The sequence below is a fragment of the Hemicordylus capensis genome, chromosome 14, assembly GCF_027244095.1.
Source record: "Hemicordylus capensis ecotype Gifberg chromosome 14, rHemCap1.1.pri, whole genome shotgun sequence".
NCBI lineage: Eukaryota > Metazoa > Chordata > Lepidosauria > Squamata > Cordylidae > Hemicordylus > Hemicordylus capensis.
The window spans coordinates 17,053,320-17,071,719 of NC_069670.1; the positions used below are offsets into that span (position 1 = coordinate 17,053,320).

At 55.1% G+C, this 18,400-nt stretch overlaps 2 protein-coding genes across 6 annotated transcripts in view; both read left to right on the top strand.

The window, feature by feature from the left end:
- LTBP3 (latent transforming growth factor beta binding protein 3) overlaps positions 1 to 1,786 on the top strand; it is a 49,763-nt gene extending 47,977 nt beyond the window's left edge. For all 3 annotated transcript variants that reach the window (XM_053278251.1, XM_053278249.1, XM_053278250.1), the window contains one exon: positions 211 to 1,786. In XM_053278251.1, coding sequence (XP_053134226.1) covers positions 211 to 362 — 152 coding nt within the window. In that variant the 3' untranslated portion in view covers positions 363 to 1,786. The remainder of the gene's footprint in view (positions 1 to 210) is intronic.
- Positions 1,787 to 1,914: 128 nt separating this feature from the next.
- Positions 1,915 to 18,232, top strand: MEN1 (menin 1). Of its 3 annotated transcripts, none has more exons than XM_053278267.1 (10): positions 1,915 to 3,208; positions 4,097 to 4,546; positions 5,164 to 5,372; positions 10,492 to 10,620; positions 11,056 to 11,096; positions 11,938 to 12,025; positions 12,549 to 12,685; positions 15,158 to 15,296; positions 16,686 to 16,856; positions 17,266 to 18,232. In XM_053278267.1, the coding sequence occupies exons 2-10, from the start codon at positions 4,111 to 4,113 to the stop codon at positions 17,695 to 17,697; spliced, it is 1,782 nt and encodes a 593-aa protein (XP_053134242.1). In that variant the 5' UTR covers positions 1,915 to 3,208; positions 4,097 to 4,110; the 3' UTR covers positions 17,698 to 18,232. The 3 variants fall into 3 exon arrangements, with proteins under 3 accessions (XP_053134242.1, XP_053134241.1, XP_053134240.1); XM_053278266.1 differs by lacking the exon at positions 1,915 to 3,208 and adding an exon at positions 3,254 to 3,489 and having other exon boundaries at positions 5,164 to 5,303; XM_053278265.1 differs by lacking the exon at positions 1,915 to 3,208 and adding an exon at positions 3,256 to 3,489.
- Positions 18,233 to 18,400: the final 168 nt, after the last annotated feature.

Sequence of the window (18,400 nt, forward strand, 5' to 3'; positions counted from 1 at the left end):
CTCGGCACAGATCTGCAGGCTTTGGTTATTCAGAAATAGTTCTGAATCCTTCCGGTCATGTGCTCTTGTACAGTTTTGTTTGTGTGGGGTGCTTCCTTCTGAGTTGTGCCCTGCTCAATTAAATTTGTGGGCAGGGCGCCATGTAGATTGCCCACCTTTGGCATAGCGGTGCCTTTGGGCCGGCCCTGATTGTTGGCTTCTCTCTTGCAGATATTGACGAATGCCGGGAAATGAACCAGCGGGGGCTCCTTTGCAAGACAGAACGCTGCGTGAACACCCCTGGATCCTACCGCTGCCTTTGCAAGGCAGGCTATGCGCGTTCCCGAACCCACGGAATCTGCGTCCCCCAGCGCCAGCGGTAGCCTGGGGCACCCATCATAGGATGGAGGCAGGGAGGGGAGAATGGAGCCGCAGATGGCAGCCTCCTCACCCTCCACTAATCAGCACGGGCCTCCTCTGGCTGGCCCCTGTTGGAAACTGAATCCTGGGTTGGATGGACTGTTTGGTCTTATCCTTACTTTCTTAAGGACTCTCTTTGTACCGGCTACGATGAAGGGGCATTGATGTTGCTGTAGATTCCCTGCCCACACCCCTTTCTCTGCTCCCCAGCCCTCCGGATATTTATCGTTCGGGTTCAACACCGCACTTGGTTTGCACTGGTTTCTGTAGGATCCAGAAAGGAAACTCCTTTTTGTACATAATAGATGTTGGCAAAAGCAAACTCAAAAGTTAACCAGTTAATTAAAAGGAAAAAAGGGGGCAGAAGATCCCATTAAAGTGTGTGCGTCTGATTCTGTGGTCACCAAGGAAAGGTGCCTAGTGCAGCTTAGAGTCTGCAGGAAATCAGTGGGAACTCTTTTTTGGGACGGGGCGGGGGGTGATGGGAGAGAAATATCAGACACCCCTACAAAGCGATTTAAGTGCTGCGTAATCTTCCTGCGTTACTGACTGACACTGTCTGTTCCCTTGAGTTCCTTAGCAGACAGACGAGATATAAATATTAGTGTGATCCAATATGATGGCTTCTCTCCTTTTAAGATAAACTTGTATTTATTATTTTGTATACTTTTTCTATTATTTTTGACGATATTAATATATGTATTTGGGGATTCTGGGCTAGAGAGAAGCAAGTATTTGGGGGCAGAATCCCAACGGCCTCCCAGATTTGTTTTTTTGTGGTATTTGACCCTTACAACTCACCCCTTTGAAATCTGGTGAAAACCTGTTGAGGGACAAGGATTTTCCAAAATGTGTGGGGTGGTGGTGGGAACAGGATTTGCTCAACTTTTCCCATTCCTACATGTGGATGAGATAAATGCGGAAGCTGAATGTTCTGTAGGATAGAATGGTTAGAATATTGATGTCCTAAATATAATATCCTTACTAACCATCCATGTACATGGCCTACTGCAAAGAATAAGGAGCTCAGTGGTTGAGTATTTGCTTTGCATGCAGAAAGGCCCAGGTTCAATCCCTGGCAGCATCTCCAAGTTGAGCCGGGAGAGGCCCCTGCGCGAAACCCTGCAGAGCTGCTGCCAGTCAGTGTAGACTTTTTGCTGACTGTCACTCGCTCTCCAGTACTGAGCCAGATGGACCAAGGATCTATTATTATTGATATTATCTATACACAAGTTTGATCGTGCAGAGTTTTTTCAAAATATGATTTAACCCGTCTAGTTTGGAAGTGGGTAAGATTTTCTTCCATGCTAAGGCATGGCAGCTGTAAACCAATAGTACTCATTTCCACAAAGCTGACCATTCAATAAAGGCCGTTCATTTTTACTGACTTTGTAGTTTTCAGCTCCCCTGTGCTGTGTCACCATCTAGTGGAACTCCTGGGTAAGAACCATTTTGTTTTTCAAGCTGGGCAGCAGCGATACTGGAAGATGCCGAAAGGCATCAGCTCAGACTGTGCGGGAGGAGGCAATGGTCAACCCCTCCTGTATCCTACCAAAGACAACCACAGGGCTCTGTGGGTGCCAGGAGTCGAAACCGACTTGACGGCACGCTTTACCTTAAACAGAAAAAGCCCCAGGACTCCTTGAGTGGTGCTGAGGCCTTGTTTTCTGTGGCTCGCTGCAAGTGAAGTTCAAATGGAGGTTCCCACCAGATGTCTGTGGGGAGCCCACAGGCAAGAGATGGGCATGCCACCTTTCCTGCTGTTACTCCCCTGCAACTCAGAGGCATCCTGCCTTTGAGGCTGGAGGTGGCCTATAGCTTCTCAGACTAGTAGCCGTTGATAGGCCTCTCCTCCATGACGTTATCCAAACCCCTCTTCAAGCCATCCAGGTTGTTGGCTGCCACCACATCCTGTGGCGGAGAATTCCACAAGGTCATTTTCAATAACTGTATTCTGCGTCTCCAGCAAGCAAATTTAAATTCAAAACAGCAGAGATTTTGCGTAGATCCGTGTGCCTCACCCTGCCGCAGCTCTATTGACCAACCTCAGGTTAAGAACCCCTGACTTAGAGGAACTTTGGGGTTTAATCCTCATTAAATTGCAAAGAGCACAAAGGTGGGAGGGATAACAAAGGCCTCAGAACACCACATGAAACGACTTTGGTAAAATTGAAAACTGAACTGAGACAAAATTAAATTCAACAGAGACAAATGCAAAGTTCTGCACTAGGCAATTTTTTAAAAAAAAAAACAACCAAATGCACAGGTGTGGGAGGGGGATACTTGGCTTGGCAGTACTACATGATTTTGGGACTTTGGAAGGATAGTGCATTTTGACTAAAGGAAATATGGATAATTCAGGGGGTTCTCAAACTTGGGAGCCCAGGTGTTGGACTACAGCTCCCACCAATGGCCTTTGGCCATTGCGACTGGGGCTGATGGGAGTTGTAGTCCAGCAACATCTGGGGACCTAAGTTTAATAACCCCTGTGATGACTGCTGAGACAGTAATCCCCCACTCCATTTACAGAGCAAAATTCCCCTGCAACGCCAGAACGCCTCGTAAAGCGTATCGAGGGACAAAGGACTACACCTCCCAGAATGCACAGCGAGACGAAGCCTGAGCGCCGCGGCCGCCAAGACTAGACTCCCAGGGTGCACTGGGGTTGTCTGGCAAAAACAAGAGCCAAGGGAAGGGACCTTCCCGGCATGCTGTTTGCCCGCGCAGGACTCTGACTCCCAGGATCCTTTGCGCGCGCTTCATGGCTGCGAGGGCTGCCGCAGCGCATTCAAATCTGAGAGTTGGCGAGGTGAGGCGCAGGGGGTGTGTCGGGGGGTGGCTGGGAATGCGCTCTTACCGGTAACCCCCTCCCTCCCTCAATGGTTCCTTCCTCTCCCCGCCATAGACGTTTGCAGGTGGAAGGGAAGGTGGAAGGGAAGGCTCATTTGCAAATACGGGGGGGGGGGTTGGAGGCGACAGAAAGGGGTGTGCGCGCGTCTCGCTTCCTTCCTGCCCTGGGCTTAGAGGGATCCAAGGGAGCAAAACGCAGCGCCTGCGCGGAGATCCTGATCCCCGCGTCTTTCTTGCCTGGTGTGAGCCTTCTTGTTTCTGGATTTAAATTATGGCGCCTTGAGATAACTCTTCTGGTGGCTTTTCTCTGTGCTGCAGGCACTTTGCATTTGGGACCCTTCTATTGCCCCTAACCTCCCTCCCTCCCACGATAAAGTTCGGATTATGAAATAAGCTGCCATTTGCTGAGTGAGACTACTGGTCCATCTAGTTCAGGATTGTCTGCACTGACCGGCAGCAGCTCCTTAGGGCTCCAGGCAGCGGTTTTCCCCAAGCCTACCTGGGAATTGGGGCTGGGGGCGGGGAGGCCTCCTGTGTACCAAGCAGCTGCTCTGAGCTGCAGTGCCATCCCCAAAATACAGATTTTGCACATGAGCGTATGCATGCTCACAGAGGAGGAGATGAATCTTTCCTCCTGTTCATGTTTAGCCGGTAAAGAGATTCCCATCTGTGAGTCCCCAGATGCTGCGAGACTCCAACTCCCACCATGGCTGGGGATGATAGGAATTGTAGTCTAGCTGCATCTGGGGACCCAGGGTGGGAACCTCTGGGCCAATGTAGCTTTGAGTGTGCTCTCATCCCTACTGTGTGTGTGTGACCCCTTTCCTCTCCTTTGCACACCCCCCAGAGCCTCCGTTGGCCATGGGGCTGAAGGGCGCCCAGAAGGCCCTCTTCCCCCTACGCTCCGTGCCGGATGTCGTGCGCCTCTTTGAACTGGAGCTTCGCCGGGAGCAGCCGGACCTGGTGCTGCTCTCGCTCGTCCTGGGCTTCGTGGAACATTTCCTGGCCGTCAACCGCGTCCTGCCCACCAACGTCCCTGGCATCAGCTTCGAGCCGGCTCAGGGTCCTGATAGCCTGACCTATTTCCCAGTAGCCGACCTCAGCATCATTGGGGCCCTGCACGCCCGGTTCACTGCCCAGATCCGCGGGGCCGTCGACCTCTCGCTCTACCCCCGGCCTGATGGTTACTCCTCCCGGGAGCTGGTCAAGAAAGTATCGGACGTCATCTGGAACAGCCTCAGCCGCTCCTACTTCAAGGACCGGGCACACATCCAGTCGCTCTTCAGTTTCATCACAGGTGGGGTCTTAAGGAGATGGTGCTGTCCACCTTGGGGGCTGAGCCTCTGTTTCACTGCCTTGTGCAGTGCGGTGGCAGTGTTGAAAAGCCAAGTGTGGGTTTCTAAAAGAGCTGGAAATGTCATGATCCTTGTGGATGCATGATTGGGGCACCTGTGGGAGAGAAGTTGGGACTGGCAGACTCTGGGTAACCCACAGATATGTTGACTTCACATCAGTCTGAAGGGGGGGGGACTTTAGGGAGCAAAATAACCTCAAAATGCCGACATTGCTCCAGTGCAACTCAGTGGAAGGAATGTTCGCTGATCCAGAGGGCAGTTAACAGACAAGGAGATGGGCAGAGCTAATGGGACTTGTTGAGGGGGGAGGGCTTGAACAAAAAGCGTGGGAACTTGCTCAGCTTGAAGGAGACGATCATCACCTTTTTTTTTTTTTGCTTCTGAGGGGGGAAAGTGCCTAATGCTTTCGCCACGGGCTCAGATAACCCATGCACACCAGGGATATTCCGCAACATTTTGTTGCAGGTTCGTGCTTCTCCTGGGCATCTTGGAAAAAAGAAGGCCTGGAGTCTGGTAGCCCTGCCACCTCTGAGAACGACTCGTTCTTCCCCTCTTTCAGGCACGAAGCTAGACAGCTCTGGCGTGGCCTTTGCCGTGGTTGGGGCCTGTCAGGCACTGGGCCTGCTGGACGTGCACCTGGCCCTCTCCGAGGACCACGCCTGGGTGGTCTTTGGCAAGGACGGCGAGCAGACGGCGGAGGTGACGTGGCACGGCAAGGGCAATGAGGACCGGCGGGGCCAGACGGTCAACTCTGGCGTGGCGGAGCGGGTAACGAGACTCGGGCCGGGGCTGCCGTTCCGCGGTTCGGTTTCGAGGCGGCCCAAGGCTTGATTGAGGGGGATGGGACAGAACGGCTGCGGAGGGACGTTTCTGATGAATGAGGGCTCTGCGGTCCTCCTTTCTGCTCCCAAACTGGCAAACTGCCGCTGGAGTCAATGGATAAATTTCTAGCATGGCTAGGCTTTTCAGAGTGTATATGCATGCTCTGTGTTCTAGGCTCATTTGGGCATCAGTATCTTGGGGTGTGAGCAACTATGGGGACCATAGCTCAGTGGTTAGCATTGTAGGCTGCTCAACTTGCTGCCATTTCCTTCATCCCTGACTCTTGGCTGGGCATTCTGGGGGCTGTAGTCCAAAAACAGCTGGAGAGCTAAAGCTGAGTAGCCCTAGCTGAGAGCATAAACTTTGCCTGCTGAAGTTCCCAGGTTCAATCCTGGGCAGTATCTCCAGATGCCAGGCAAGTGTACAGCTGCCGCCGGTCAGTGTCATTCATACAGCAAATGAACACCTTGCTGCAATGCAAAAAGTGGCCACAGGAGGGCACCCTTTTGCACTGCATTGAGGTGAGGCTGGTCTTGTGGTAGCAAGCATGATTTGTCCCATTAGCTAAGCAGGGTCTGCCCTGGTTACATATGAATGGGAGACTACATGTGTGAGCACTGGTTCCAAGTTCCCTCACTGGCAGCATCTCCAAGATAAGGCTGAGAGAGATTCCTGCCTGCAACCTTGGAGAAGCCGCTGCCAGTCTGTGTAGACAATACTGAGCTAGATAGTCCAATGGTCTGACTCAGTATATGGCAGCTTCCTATGTTCCTGTGAGGCTAGGCAATATGAATGACAAAGGGCAAAATATTGTCCAGGTGTGTCAAGGGCGCCCTCCTGTGGCCACTTTGGCACTGCAGCAAGCTGAGACTAGGCTATATGAATGACAAAAGGCCATGTATTGTCCAGGTGTGTCAAGGGCGCCCTCGTGTGGCCACTTTGGCACTGCAGCGAGGTGAGGCCAGGCTATATGAATGATAAAAGGCAATGTATTGTCCAGGTGTGTCAAGGGCGCCCTCCTGTGGCCACTTTGGCACTGCAGCAAGCTGAGACTAGGTGATATGAATGACAAAAGGCAATGTATTGTCCAGGTGTGTCAAGGGCGCCCTCCTGTGGCCACTTTGGCACTGCAGCAAGCTGAGAATAGGCGATATGAATGATAAAAGGCAATGTATTGTCCAGGTGTGTCAAGGGCGCCCTCGTGTGGCCACTTTGGCACTGCAGCGAGCTGAGACTAGGCTATATGAATGACAAAAGGCCATGTATTGTCCAGGTGTGTCAAGGGCGCCCTCCTGTGGCCACTTTGGCACTGCAGCGAGGTGAGGCCAGGCTATATGAATTATAAAAGGCAATGTATTGTCCAGGTGTGTCAAGGGCGCCCTCGTGTGGCCACTTTGGCACTGCAGCGAGCTGAGACTAGGCTATATGAATGACAAAAGGCCATGTATTGTCCAGGTGTGTCAAGGGCGCCCTCGTGTGGCCACTTTGGCACTGCAGCGAGCTGAGACTAGGCTGTATGAATGACAGAAGGCAATGTATTGTCCAGGTGTGTCAAGGGCGCCCTCCTGTGGCCACTTTGGCACTGCAGCGAGGTGAGGCCAGGCTATATGAATTATAAAAGGCAATGTATTGTCCAGGTGTGTCAAGGGCGCCCTCCTGTGGCCACTTTGGCACTGCAGCAAGCTGAGACTAGGCTATATGAATGACAAAAGGCCATGTATTGTCCAGGTGTGTCAAGGGCGCCCTCCTGTGGCCACTTTGGTACTGCAGCGAGCTGAGACTAGGCAATATGAATGACAAAAAGCAATGTATTGTCCAGGTGTGTCAAGGGCGCCCTCCTGTGGCCACTTTGGCACTGCAGCGAGCTGAGATTAGGCTATATGAATGACAAAAGGCAATGTATTGTCCAGGTGTGTCAAGGGCGCCCTCCTGTGGCCACTTTGGCACTGCAGCGAGGTGAGGCCAGGCTATATGAATGATAAAAGGCCATGCATTTTCCTGGTGTGTCAAGGGCGCCCTCCTGTGGCCACTTTGGCACTGCAGCAAGCTGAGACTAGGCGATATGAATGACAAAAGGCCATGTATTGTCCAGGTGTGTCAAGGGCGCCCTCCTGTGGCCACTTTGGCACTGCAGCGAGGTGAGGCTAGGCTATATGAATGACAAAAGGCAATGTATTGTCCAGGTGTGTCAAGGGCGCCCTCCTGTGGCCAGTCCTTGTACTGCAGCAAGCTGAGATTAGGCTATATGAATGACAAAAGGCAATGTATTGTCCAGGTGTGTCAAGGGCGCCCTCCTGTGACCACGTTTGCACTGCAGCTCCCCCCCCGCCCAGCTGCTCTCTCGCTCGCTCTCCCCCCCCGCCCGGCTGCTCCCGCCCGGCGGCTCTCGCCCTCCCCCCTGCCCGGCTGGTCTCTCGCCCGCCCTCCCCCCCCGCCTGGCTGCTCCCCCCCGCCCGGCGGCTCTCTCGCCCGCCCTCCCCCCTGCCCGGCTGCTCCCCCCCGCCCGGTGGCTCTCGCCCACCCCCCGCCCGGCTGCTCTCTCGCCCGCCCTCCCCCCCGCCCGGCGGCTCTCTCACCCTCCCCCCCACCCAGCGGCTCTCGTGCTCCCCCCCCGCCCGGCTGCTCTCTCGCCCGCCCTCTCGCCCTCCCCCCCGCCCGGCGGCTCTCTCGCCCGCCCTCCCCCCCTGCCCAGCTGCTCCCCCCCGCCCGGCGGCTCTCGCCCTCCCCCCCCATCCGGCGGCTCTCGCCCCCCTCCCCGCCCGGCAGCTCTCGCCCTCCTCCCCGCCCGGCAGCTCTCTCGCCTGCCCTCCCCCCCGCCTGGCTGCTCCCCCCCGCCCGGTGGCTGTAGCCCTCCCCCCCGCCCGGCGGCTCACCCCCCCCCCGCCCGGCAGCTCTCGCCCGCCCTCCCCCCCCGCCCGGCTGCTCTCTCGCCCGCCCTCCCCCCGCCCAGCGGCTCTCTCGCCCGCCCTCCCCCCCTGCCTGGCTGCTCCCCCCCGCCCGGTGTCTCTCACCCTCCCCCCCGCCCGGCAGCTCTCGCCCTCCCCCCCGCCCGGCGGCTCTCTCGCCCGCCCTCCCCCCCGCCCGGCTGCTCTCTCGCCCTCCCCCCCCCACCCAGCGGCTCTCGTGCTCCCCCTCGCCCGGCTGCTCTCTCACCTGCCCTCTCGCCCTCCCCCCACACCCAGCGGCTCTCGCCCTCCCCCCCGCCCGGCGGCTCTCTCGCCCGCCCTCCCCCCCCCGCCCAGCTGCTCCCCCCCGCCCGGCGGCTCTCGCCCTCCCCCCCCGCCCGGCGGCTCTCTCGCCCGCCCTCCCCCCCGCCCGGCGGCTCTCTCGCCCGCCCTCCCCCCCGCCCGGCTGCTCTCGCACCCGACCTCCCCCCCTGCCCGGCGGCTCTCTCGCCCTCCCCCACCCAACGGCTCTCGTGCTCCCCCCCGCCCGGCGGCTCTCTCGCCCGCCCTCCCCCCCCGCCCGGCGGCTCTCTCACCCGCCCTCCCCCCCCGCCCGGCGGCTCTCTCGCCCGCCCTCCCCCCCCCCCGCCCGGCGGCTCTCTCGCCCGCCCTCCCCCCCCCGCCCGGCGGCTCTCTCGCCCGCCCTCCCCCCCCCGCCCGGCGGCTCTCTCGCCCGCCCTCCCCCCCGCCCGGCGGCTCTCTCGCCCGCCCTCCCCCCCCGCCCGGCTGCTCTCTCGCCCGCCCTCTCGCCCTCCCCCTCCACCCAGCGGCTCTCGTGCTCCTCCCCGCCCGGCTGCTCTCTCGCCCGCCCTCTCGCCCCCCCCCCACCCAGCGGCTCTCGCCCTCCCCCCCCCGCCCGGCGGCTCTCGCCCTCCCCCCGCCCGGCGGCTCTCTCGCCCGCCCTCACCCCCGCCCGGCTGCTCTCTCGCCCTCCCCCCCACCCAGCGGCTCTCGTGCTCCCCCCGCCCGGCTGCTCTCTCGCCCGCCCTCTCGCCCTCCCCCCTGCCCGGTGGCTCTCTCGCCCGCCCTCCCCCCCCGCCCGGCGTCTCTCGCCCTCCCCCCCCCGCCCGGCTGCTCTCTCGCCCGCCCTCCCCCCCTGCCCGGCTGCTCCCCCCCGCCCGGTGGCTCTCACCCTCCCCCCCGCCCGGCGGCTCTTTCGCCCGCCCTCCCCCCCCGCCCGGCTGCTCCCCCCCGCCCGCCCGGCGGCTCTCGCCCTCCTCCCCGCCCGGCTGCTCTCACGCCCGCCCCCCCCCCCGCCCAGCTGCTCTCACACCCCCCGCCCGGCGGCTCTCGCCCTCCCCCCCCGCCCGGCGGCTCTCTCGCCTGCCCTTCCCCCCCCGCCTGGCTGCTCCCCCCCGCCCGGTGGCTCTCACCCTCCCCCCCGCCCAGCGGCTCACCCCCCCCAGCGGCTCACCCCCCCCCGCCCAGCAGCTCTCGCCCTCCCCCCCCGCCCGGCTGCTCTCTCGCCCACCCTCCCCCCCGCCCGGCTGCTCTCGCCCTCCCCCCCGCCCGGCGGCTCTCTCGCCCGCCCTCCCCCCCGCCTGGCTGCTCCCCCCCGCCCGGTGGCTCTCGCCCCCCCCGGCCCGGCGGCTCTCGCCCCCCCCCCGGCCCGGCAGCTCTCGCCCTCCCCCCCGCCCAGCTGCTCTGTCGCCCGCCCTCCCCCCCCCCCGCCCGGCTGCTCTCTCGCCCGCCCAGCTGCTCTCGTCCTCCCCCCAGCTCTCATTTTTGCACTGCAACCAGGTGAGGCTAGGCTAGGTGAATGACAAATGATGGTACATTTTCCTGGAGTGGCGAAAGGGTGCCCTCCCGTGGCCAGTTCTTTTACTGCAGCAAGCTGAGAATTAGTTTTATGAATGACAAAAAGCAATACATTTTCCTGGTGTGTCAAGGGTGCCCCCCTGTGGCCACCTTTTGCACAGCAGCGTCATGAAGATTTGCTGGATGAATGACAAAGGGCAGTTCATTTTCATCGTGTATTATTTTGTGATATTTATATCTGACCTTTCAAAACTAGCCAAGCAGTTTATTGGGATCGCCTTCCCCCTTCTATTAATGAAACTGAAGTGCAGCACCTGTTGAATTTCCTCTTTCATTTCCCTCCCCCCCACCACCCTTAACAGAGCTGGCTGTACTTGAAGGGCTCCTACCTGTGCTGCACCCGGCAGATGGAGGTGGCCTTCATGGTGTGTGCCATCAATCCCTCCATCGACCTTCACTCCGACAGCTTGGAACTCCTGCAGCTGCAACAGGTGAGCCCGTGCACCGACTGCAGCTCCCCAGTCCTCCTAGTGGGGGCTGCCTCTCCCTTGGCATGGCCCCCATCTGCCGCATGTCCACCTGGCTATAGCTCAGTGATACAGCATCTGCTTTGCATGCAAAAGTTCCCAGGTTCAATCCCTGGCAGCGTTTCCAGTTAGAGCTGGGAAAGACTCCCACCCAAAACCTTGGAGAGTTGTTGCCAGCCTGGGCAGGCAACACTCAGCAAGGTGGTCCAAGGGAAGCAGGAGTTCCTCAGCAGGAAGCAGCTTCCTGAGTTCCTATCATGCCTATTCTTGGCGAAAGCTTTTGGCCCAGCCACTCCCCACATATTCTTGCCTCAGCCTGCCTGCCCCTCTCCTCCAAGCCTTCCGTCTTTGGGTCATTGTGGCCTCTTTCTTACTCACCTTTGTGTCCATCCTTTATAGAAGCTGCTCTGGGTTCTCTATGACTTGGGCCACCTGGAGAGGTGAGTATTTGGGAGAAAGCACAGTCCCACCTCCCGCTCTGTCCTTTCTGTCAATTTCTTTCCTAATCCTTTTTTCTATTTGTGTTCTCTTTGAGGGCCAATTTGTAGGGTTTTTTTTGGGGGGGGGGTAAGACATAAGATATTTGCAAATCTAGGTAGACCACCTTATTGGTTGTGGCCCCTCGCCTTTGCTAGGGCGGGGAGGGGCGGGGACAAGCAGATAAGGAGCACCTTACTAGCTCCTTAAGGGAACCACTCCCCGCCCTGTGCACATCTCTGTCTTCTTAGAGAGGCCTTTTAATGTTTCTCTGCATCTGGTGGGCTTAAAATTCCTTTGAAGTTTGATTTTAATTGGGTCCTATTTTTTGCTAACCTTGTAAACTTTTTCAGTCTGCTTTATTGTTTTACCCTTCTTGGGAGGCGCCCTGGCACTATTGTATGGAGGAGCAAGATATAAACATTTAGATCACGTAGACCTCGTCAAAAATCACAATGAGCATCCCCCCCCACCCCCAATAATATCGATCATTCCAGGGGCTCTTAACTCCTAAACTATTTTCTCTGCCCACTGAAAAAGGTGGATCTTTCTTCTGGAAACCAGAGCAGCAGGAATCTGAGTTAACTTTCTCTTTTCCTGCTGCCCCAACTTGGGCGTGATGATTCATGGATAATTCTGTCCTCGGCATGCGCGTGGAAGTCTGGTCTTTGTCCAGCAATCAGTCAGTTTATTACGGTCAAATAGATCAGTGGCAGAACCATCTTACACGATCGTATGTCTGATCCTAACCGGAGCCCCCGGTCCTCTCGGCTTGTCCTTTCAACCCCTTGGCTCCCTTCACAGGTACCCGATGGCTTTGGGGAACCTGGCTGACCTAGAGGAACTTGAGCCCACCCCTGGCCGGCCTGACCCCCTCTTCATCTACCATCAGGTATTCTGTTCCTCAAGGTACAGGGGGCTTCTTCTGAGGGCGTGCCCTGGGCTGGGACCACAATCTAGGCAGGATATTGTGATCAGTCTGTCCTGAGTGGGGCAGTCGTCTCTGGGCCCTTCTCCCAGCCAATAATATTGGCATTTACAGGGGGCGGGGGAGAAAGGTGACAGAACTGAGAGAAGCAGGAGGGCGAGGGGGGGAGCAGGGCAACGGCCGCTGGAGGGATGCTGCGCCAGGGTTGGATATGGGCAGTAGCTCTCCTCCTGCTGAATAGAAGAGGCCACGTTTTTAAAGATGCCCGTAGGACAGGGGTGATTCCCAAACTCAAAGGGACCTATCTGAAAAGAAACCCAAGGTAGGCACTAGCAACAGCCACTGGAGGGATGCTGTGCTGGGGATGGAGAGGGCCAGTTGCTCTCCCCCTGCTAAAGAGCCCCTAGGCCTGAATGTCCAGCTCTGACCCGGTCTCATTCTAAACCCTCTCTTCTTTCTCTCTCCTCCGCCCTCCGGTTTCCTCTAGGGGATCAGTTCCACCAAGCAGTACTACCACAACGAGCATATCTACCCGTACATGTACGTGGCCGGCTACCACTGCCGTAACAAAAACGTCAAGGAAGCCCTGGAGGCCTGGGCTGACTCGGCCACGGTTATCCAAGAGTGAGTGCCTTCCTGTCACCCCCCACACACACCCCGCCTTCTTTATTTTCACAGCTGGAAACACAGCTCCCCCTGGGCAGAGAGTAAACCCTTACCTGCCTGAATCGTCGGCCCAATGGATAAAGGAGAGGACCTGGCTAGGGGCGTGTCTCTTTCAAACTTGCGGTTCTCCTGCCTGTAATAGCCTTATATATATATAGCCCTACTTATAATGGAATCAGGGATTTCGTTTCCGGTTTTGTTTCTTATAGAAGAGATGGATCTGAGGCTGAAAGAAAGGTGCTTGTGGTGGAGGTGGGTTATGTGAACGGGAGTACGAGTGTCAAGGATGTTTTGCCTGTAGACAAGCCTTATTGTTGCAGCCTTTCAGATTCTGAATGCGGAGACACATTTTGCTTCTTTTGATTCATCCATTCAATGTATATACTGCTTTTCATTAAAATATAATCTCAAAGCGGTTTACGATATAATTAGAACAATGCATAATTAAAATACAGAGGTACAGATCTCAAAAATTAAAATACATAGTACAAAAGTACAGAAAACATGATTATAAAAATCTATAAAAATTTAATAAACATAATAATAATACATGACTACAAAGATTGCAAGTTATGGGGCAGCACTATGCAGCAATTTGGCTGCTGATCGGATTCTTAAAAACAAAAACATTGTTCCAGTTGTAGCCATTTAAGTGGCAAGAAGTCAAACCTCCAAAATGTTACAGTGAGCATGAATCAAAATCCCGGCACCTATCTGCCTGCAATTTGGGTGATATAATGGCCTCTGTGCACCATGCAGTATTATTTATTTATTTATTTATTTATTTACACAGTCAGACAGGTATTATTGACTGGTTTGTTTTATCCAGACATCGATTCCTTCCCAAGGACCTGGGATGGTTGAATTTTATTGTCATTATTATTATTGTGGATTATCTCTCTTGTTTACACAGTCAGACAGGTGTTGTTATTATCATCATCATCATCATCATCATCATTATTACATTTTATATCCTGCTCTTCCTCCAAGGAGCCCAGAGCAGTGTACTACATACTTGAGTTTCTCTTTCACAACAACCCTGTGAGGTAGGCTAGGCTGAGAGAGAAGTGACTGGCCCAGAGTCACCCAGCAAGTCTCATGGCTGAATGGGGATTTGAACTCGGGTCTCCCCGGTCCTAGTCCAGCACCCTCATATGTAATAATAACAGCAGTATTGATCTTACATCGCGTCTTCTCTGACTACCACTCATTGAAAGAATACAAGAGCAGCAGTTTCAGCTGAGAGCTTTAAGAAAGAGACAGCCTCCCCAGTACAGTCTCTGCCTGTGAACTTAAAAGTACATCTTTTTTTTTTAAATGTTCAGTTTGGGCTTACTTCCAAAGAAATGTCCATAGGATTGCAGCTAAGTCATTAAAGGGGAAGGTTCCCTGGAAGGAAGCTATTTCAGGAAGTGATTAATTAAGGATTGGCCACAGTATTCGGAAAGCTAGACACTTAAAACGACGTCAGACTTAAAAAAAAATTTTAATTGCATTTCTTCCTTTCCAAGTTCTGCACAACTCTCAGTATAGGTTGGGATGTGCGTGTGAGAAGAATGCTGCGGGAACCGGATAATCTGGAAGTTATTTAAAAGGCTTTTACATCCTTTATTTATTTATTTTAAATTATTTTGAGATCTAAAATCTTAAAATCTGCCGAGCAGTGTAGACAGTCCAGAGCTAGACGGACCAGTGGTCTGACTCAGTATGAGGCAGCTTGCTGTGTTTCTTTGTTAGGAACAGAGGAAGCTGCTTTCTACCGAGTCAGACCCATTGGTCTATCGAGCTCAGTATTGTCTACACAGACTGGCAGCGGCTTCTCCGCGGTTGCAGGCAGGGGTCTCTCTCAGCCCTATCTTGGAGATGCTGCCAGGGAGGGAACTTGGAACCTTCTGCACACAAGCGGGGGGGGGTGCTCTTCCCAGAGCAGGCCCATCCCCAGAGGGGAATATCTCCCCCTCCTCACACATGTAGTCTCCCATCCAAATGCAAACCAGGGTGGACCCTGCTTAGCAAAGCAGAGGATTCATGCTTGCTACCACAAGACCGGCTCTCCTTCCCTCAGCCTCTTGCATGTGAGTCTCCTTCACTGGATGACCAGCTGCTGTGGCAGTTTTCTGCATTAAGGAGAGGTTGGTCTAGAGGACCTCAAGGGAACCTTTCCCCCTCTTAACATTCTGCGATCCTATTATTCCGCCTTAGCCACTTCTCCCTCCTCGTGCCCTGTCACTGGCATCTCCATATAATTATTTCCTCAATACAATCTTCGCGCCAGCCATTACTGGTTTTTTCACAGGAGCTGCGAAAGGCATGGAGTTTCTGTCCATCAGAACAGTGGCTGCTTTTTCGGGAGGTGGGGGAAGCAGGGGAGGGGAGGAGCCGGCTTCAGCCTCCCGCAGTCTCACCTCCCTTTTCTCATCCCTCTTCCAGTTATAATTATTGCCGGGAAGACGAGGAGATCTACAAGGAGTTCTTTGACGTGGCCAACGACGTGATTCCCAACTTGCTGAAAGAGGTGGCCAGCCTCACTGACCTAGCGGAGGAAAAGGGAGCTGGCGAGAGAGGAGAGGTAAGAAGGGGTGTGACAGCCCACCCCCTGCCAGAACCCAGTGGGGGCTGCCTACTCCCACCCTGCTGCCACAACCCTTGAGTACCACCGAGATCCCGGATCGCCCGGATGAATCTCCTCCTTTGTGGCCAGTGGAGTTTTGACAGAGCTGTGGTGTTAGATGCTATGGAAGTAACAACGAAATATTGTTTGATTGATTGATATTTTTTTTTATACCACCTTTCATTTAAAAGGATGTTGCTTTTTAGATGGTGGGCCCTTTGAGGACAGGGATCCATTTTATTGATTTATTTATTTCTCTGTGTAAACCGCCCTGACCCATTTTTGGAAGGGCGGTCTGGAAATCGAATAAATAATAATAATAAATAATCTCAAGCCGATTTGTAAGGCGTTTAAAACAATATGAAACTATAAAAACTGTACAGTAAAAATGACACTGGAATATAAAAATACAAATCTGATTTAAAAGTTGTTTGAAAGCATGTTCAGTATAATAACCATAAGATACAAAGCAGCAGCAGCAACAGCAATCGTCATAAAGCCAAGATTTTACTTGCTTTCTAAAAACTGTGATGGAGACCAGGGAGTGGATGGGAGAGCATTCTAAAGTCGGGGGCAATGACTGAGAAGGCCCTGACCTGCGTCCACGATAGGCGAGCTGATCATTAACTTTATTTGATTTATTACTAATAGGTGGGGCCTGTCGTTAGCCAGGCAGTCATTTTGCACAGATTACGCTTCTAGGAGAGTTCAAGAAATTAAACAGATGTAGTAGATTATTATTTATTTATTTTTAGTGTGTTTCACTAAGGGAAGTAGAAAAACAGTTTGAAATGTATAGGATTTCAGCTTCAAATGTTGTTCATTTTATTGTATAATGGCCATGTATGGTAAACTTGAATCGTCCCATAGTTGCCCGAATCGGAGATGACTCTGAATTTAAGATGATCCCTTTAAAAAGTAGAAGTTAATGACAGGTTGTACCTGCGTTTACTTGAAAGGGGCTCTGAATTTAAGATGACCTCTCAATTCCTAACAGCAAAAAGCTTGGATTTTGAATCTGAGGAAGATCTGCTTTTCTTGGGCATTGTGTTCTGTGGCTGGGCATGATGGGAGTTGTAGTTCAACATCCGCTGGAGAGCCAGGCTTGCCTAAGCTGGGGGTTGGCTAGGAGACCCCCCACCCACCCACCCAAGGAAGAGGAAGAAGAGGCAGGGTTTGGGGGTGGCTTGCATGGGCGGGGAGCGTTGGAATGGACCTGGCACGTGGACAAGCCTCGGCTGGCCTACCCTGAGATGTCTCAGGTGGCCACCTGGCTTGAGAGGAACGAGTGAGAGGGTGCCCCAGTTTGCAGACTAAGCTGATCCCTCCGCCCTCTCTCTTGCCTAGGCCTCTCCGTTCCAGGCAGGCGGCTCTGCCCTGCAGGACCCGGAGTGCTTTGCCCACCTCCTGCGCTTCTACGACGGGATCTGCAAGTGGGAAGAAGGCAGCCCCACCCCTGTCCTCCACGTGGGCTGGGCCACCTTCCTGGTGCAGTCGCTGAGCCGCTTTGACGGGACGGTGAGGGACGGTCCTTCTTGTCGCCCAGGGCAAGTGGGGGGCGAAGGCCAAAGCGTGTGGGGGACCAGGCCGGGCTGTGTGGTTAAGGCTGGCATCAAGTCATGTTAAGGGTCAGGAGCATAGGAAGCTGCTGTATACTGAGTCGGACCACTGGTCTGTCTAGCTCAGTCTTGTCTTCACAGACTGGCAACGGCTCCTCCGAGGTTGCAGGCAGGAATCTCTCTCAGCCGTATCGTGGAGATGCTGCCAGGGAGGGAACTGGGAACCTTCTGCTCTCTTCCCAGAGTGGCTCCATCCCCTAAGAAGGGGAATCTCTTCCAGTGCTCACACTTCTAGTCTAGGGTTTGCTTAGCGCAGGGGGCCGGTCCTGCTTGCCGCCACCTGACCTGCTCTCCTTTCCCCCTCCCAGGTGCGGCAAAAGGTGACCCTAGTGAGCCGAGACGTGGACGGCGGCGACGACGACGACCAGGGCAGCGAAGACCCGCGGGAGGGGCGCCGCCGGGGTCCCCGCCGGGAGTCCAAGCCCGAGGAGCCCCCCTTGCCCAAGAAGGTGGCGGAGCGCCGGCGTCCCAGCTCGGGCCAGCGGCTGGACAAGCTCCCCCTGGAGAAGGAGGAGGGCCCCAGCAGCGGCCCCAGCCCGCCCCCCGAGGGGCCCCTCCTCACCTTCCAGAGCGAGAAGATGAAGGGCATGAAGGAGCTGCTGGTGGCCGCCAAGATCAACTCCAGCGCCATCAAGCTCCAGCTGACGGCTCAGTCGCAGGTGCAGCTGAAGAAGCAGAAGGTCTCGGCCCCCCGCGACTACACCCTCTCCTTCCTCAAGCGGCCCCGCAAGTCCCTCTGAGCCGCCACGCCCTCCCGCCCTCGTCCCCCAGACCCAGCTCGGTAACTGGGTCCAGCCTGCCTGTTGCTCCGCTCGATAGACTAGAGTTACTCTTGCTTGCCGTCCGGAGCCTTGTTGGGAACGGGTCCCGGGTTCGAATCTCCTTGGAGCCGAGTAGCACTGGTTGAAGTGCTCAGTTCTCTCTTTTCTTTTCTTTTTTTTTTTGCCGGGGGTTTGGGGGAGAGAAGACTGTGAAAGAGAAGCCATGCTAAGCAATGGGCTTAGCTGGGCGGGTCACTGTTCCCTGTAACAGGGATTTCCAGAGGTTTTTGACTACGACTCCCATCATCCCCAGCTGTGGTGGGCTTTTTACACCAGCGAACACTGTTGGGAGTGGGGGGGCGTCTTTGCTTTCGCTTCCTCTGCTGAAATGCCTGCAATTAGGGGAGGCAGGTTAACATTTGTACTGACATGGATTTCTTGTTCGTTGGTGGGTTTTTTTAAAAAAAACGAAAAATGAAAAAATAAACTGGAGATTTTTCTTTCTTTTCTTAAACGGTCTCTTCTTAGCTTGTGTTCTTTGGATGCTGGCATCTTTTCTCTCTTAGAGCAGGAGAGATGTTTGGAGCCGTGCAGAAGGTAGCCGAGATGAGCAGGAATATGGTTAAGAGAAGGGCAGATCCAGCTATTGGGAAAGCCGCGTGGAAGGGGACAGAACCCAGTT